The sequence below is a fragment of the Octopus bimaculoides genome, chromosome 1 (assembly GCF_001194135.2).
Source record: "Octopus bimaculoides isolate UCB-OBI-ISO-001 chromosome 1, ASM119413v2, whole genome shotgun sequence".
NCBI lineage: Eukaryota > Metazoa > Mollusca > Cephalopoda > Octopoda > Octopodidae > Octopus > Octopus bimaculoides.
In genome coordinates, this window is record NC_068981.1 from 65,757,626 (window position 1) to 65,761,095 (window position 3,470).

A 3,470-nucleotide genomic window follows, 5' to 3' on the forward strand; every position below is an offset into this window, starting at 1 on the left:
ATATATATATATATATATATATATATATAAGACCCCCCTTTGATCATGAATGATCATGAGATTGCGCCTAGAAAGTTACTCTCATAGGCACAAGTCTAGTAAGGTTGCTTATGGAAGACCAGCAGTCACCCATGCATACCAGCCTTCTCCATGCCACTGATGTTATTCAAGAGAAAAGCAAAGGCCAATACAGCTTGGCACCAGTGACATCACAACTCATTTCTACAGCTGAGAGAACTGGATCAACATAAAAAAATAAAGTGTCTTGCTCAAGCATACAACACACAACCCGGTCAGGGAATCAAACTCACTACCTCATGAGGAGTGGAACATACAATTTCCTGTAAGTCAGATCTTTAATGGTCCCAGCAGACAAAATGGTAAAGGCGTTACCCTGAAGGATGGCAAGGGAAATGCATTGGAACAGCCACTTTGACCTATGAAGCTAAAACTTGCGGACAGCCATCTCTATCTACCCCGATTGCAGTGAGCAGGGATATAGTCCAGGGGCCAAGAATATCGGAGGTCTCTACTGCCACAGGCTCAACCACAGACCCAGTGGCAGTTTTTGTTTACTAATTGCAGTGATAATCTCAGTTAATTGAGGATTTCAGCCACAGTATCACATATGTGAGACTATCATATTTTGCTGAGTTATCTTCATACTTATAGATGTTTAAAAGATTTTTTTTTTTCACTTATAAATGTTTAAAAGTTGTAATATATCAAGGTGGTCATTTTTTTTTTTCTTGCCAAATAAACACACACACTATATCACTATATATTCATTCTTTACTTGCTTATTATTGCTCTTATTTTATGTCCATTGTCTGGAAATCTTTCGTCACACACCTGTGACCTCTTCAGCGATTCTCCATCCCATGTGTCTCCTTGTTTTTTTCCCCCATTTATTACTCCTTTCGGACATTTTTAATGAATTTGTTTTTAAGTATTTGTTACCTCAACATCTTTTAAGAAATTTTGTATCTTCTATAGCTGTTATAGCAGTTAAGCCTACGTCAGGTATTCAAGAAATGATCATCTTTGACTTGTTTTTTTTCTATTTCTTCTTTCAAACATTTACATTATCCAATGTGGATCTTTTTGGTTTGGTGGCCAGTATTTCAAAAATTAGAGTTTATCGAAAATTTAAAATTTGGCACATTGATATAGTAAGATCCCAGCTCTACAATGCGTTCCCCATTTCTCCCAGTTTTACAGTGTACATCCCTTCTTCGAGCCCTCTTATCTCAGCGGTATGGATATGCGCTTCTTCTAACACTACAATATATGTCCCCTTTTCACAGCCCTATAATGTGCGCCCCATTTTCTTAGCCTTACAACGTGTTCTTCCTTTCTCAAGCCTTATATTTGTGCGCTCCCTCCCCTCACTTCATATTATGTAACAGGTCATACCACACGACCCTCTCATCCCCGCCCCACCTGAATACCGGCCTCTATCCCCTTCTATTACGTCCGCTCACGTTCAATTTAAGATGTTTAGAAATTTGTATGGCGCCCCCAGATTTAAGCGACGGAAGCGATTGCTCAGTTTGTCTAGCGCGTAACAACGTCCCTAATGATGGTGTATTATTTGAAGGAAATTTAACATTCTTAGGTTGAATGTTTTCATGGAGCCTCTTAGTTGCGAAAAGTTAAGGGAAAGAGTAAAAAGTAAAACCGCTACCAAATGAAAAGTGAAACTTAACTGAAATGCAACAATATGCAAATTATGACTAGAAGTTTGGTATTCTGTGTTAACTTAGAGAGCGGGAAAGACAACTGAAGAGAAATAAAACATCAGTTTTCATTATTTATTGCCGATACATAGTTGCATGCTCTCCAGTCCAGTTCAGATACAGTTAAATCAACCGCTTTTTCTCTCTTTCCGAGTCCATAAAAGATTTACTTTTTATTTTTAACCACAGTATTTGAAAACTATGTAAGTAGATGGATCCTATAGTATGGAATAAACAATCATCTCTTCTGTCTTCTTATCGATTTGCTAAAATATATTCGTTCATTAAGAATGTAATTACCAAAAGAAAATAAACAGTATTAATAAAAATAACTCAAAAAGGCGTAACACTCTCAGTTGCTCTATACAACAGACATACTGGTAATTACTTCTAAAAAATTTTAATGCAACAACCCAAAACACTCACTGCAGTCTCACAGGTATCACCCAATTTTTCGATTAGTTACGTAATCCTAACGTTCAGAGTTCAAAACCCGACATAGTCAATCTGACATTTCGTTTCTCTATGGTCGAGTAAATGAAATGAACATCAGTTAAATTCTAAAACTTAATATTCGACTGTACTCTTTCTCTAAAATATGTAGTCCTGTACCTATATTAGAAATCATCATTGATTAGTAACAAAAGATATTGAAAAAGCTGTTTTTGATTTATTCATTATTAAGTAGCAAGAAGACTATGAAATTCCTTGTTCATACCAGAAATGCTTATGCGTTAATTAACCTTAGTTTTCAATTTTTGATTATATAAATAAATACCTGTAGGACATAAGCGTTAGCTGACTACCCTCTCTCCTATTTATAATACAAAAGAATGAAAGGTTGGTTTTGTACCAATTCAACAAAATTTATGATTTATTTACCTGCAGGGCTCCAGCGCTATTCAATATAAATATCAAAGTAGACATTTCAGTTTTTTCAAAAAATTCATTCATCATAATTTTATTCTCTTCAATGCTATACATCTTTGACCATTTTTCTCCTTTTAGGCCGAAAGTTTTCAATACGTAATCCGCAACAAAAAAGACTCTCGGGTCTGTAAGGTCTGTTAATTCGCTGGCTCCAGTCGTAATCATCTTGATTTTCTTTTTTCGTTTTTATTTATAAATGTTTATAAATTGTGGGACCTTGGGTTTTTTTCTTTTATAAAATATATTTTTCCTTTAATTAATTACCCATTTGAGTTGAGTCTATAAAAAATATTTGAATGCATTCCCCCCACCTGAAAGAACTCATAATGATAAACTACAAAAAAACATTTTTAAAAAGTGACAAAAAATAAAAAGGAAAGATTTCGAAAATTAATTTCCTACTCCCCTCGTAAATGTCCCTTCTAACCAGTGCGTCATAATTTGTGCTTTGATTTGAAGCTATTATTCTAGCAACTGTTGTTATAACAAACTCTAATGACGCTTAGCGTTGCTAGCCAACAAGCTTTGCAGAAACACAGACTGACTGGCTGACTGACTGACTACTAGCGAACTGTTCGGAATTTCCCCTCTTTTATATGCATGTCGTACTGGATAGGATTAGTAGTGTAGGGACGTTGTTTCTAATAAACAATCAGAAAAAGAAACTTTATGTAGACAAATGTATTTTATTAATTTTCTTTTTTATCTCTAGTTTCAATCATTGGACTGCGACCATGCTTGGGCACTGCCTTGAAGGGTTTAGTCGAGCTAATCGACCTTAGTGCTTTTTTTTTTTTTAAT

The 3,470-nt window shown here is 35.2% G+C and overlaps 1 protein-coding gene across 1 annotated transcript in view; it reads right to left on the reverse strand.

Moving 5' to 3' along the window:
* Nucleotides 1-3,195, reverse strand: part of LOC106870727 (dynein beta chain, ciliary) — a 109,770-nt gene extending 106,575 nt beyond the window's left edge. The window contains exon 1 of the mRNA XM_052967251.1: nt 2,622-3,195. Coding sequence (XP_052823211.1) covers nt 2,622-2,834 — 213 coding nt within the window. The 5' untranslated portion in view covers nt 2,835-3,195. The remainder of the gene's footprint in view (nt 1-2,621) is intronic.
* Nucleotides 3,196-3,470: the final 275 nt, after the last annotated feature.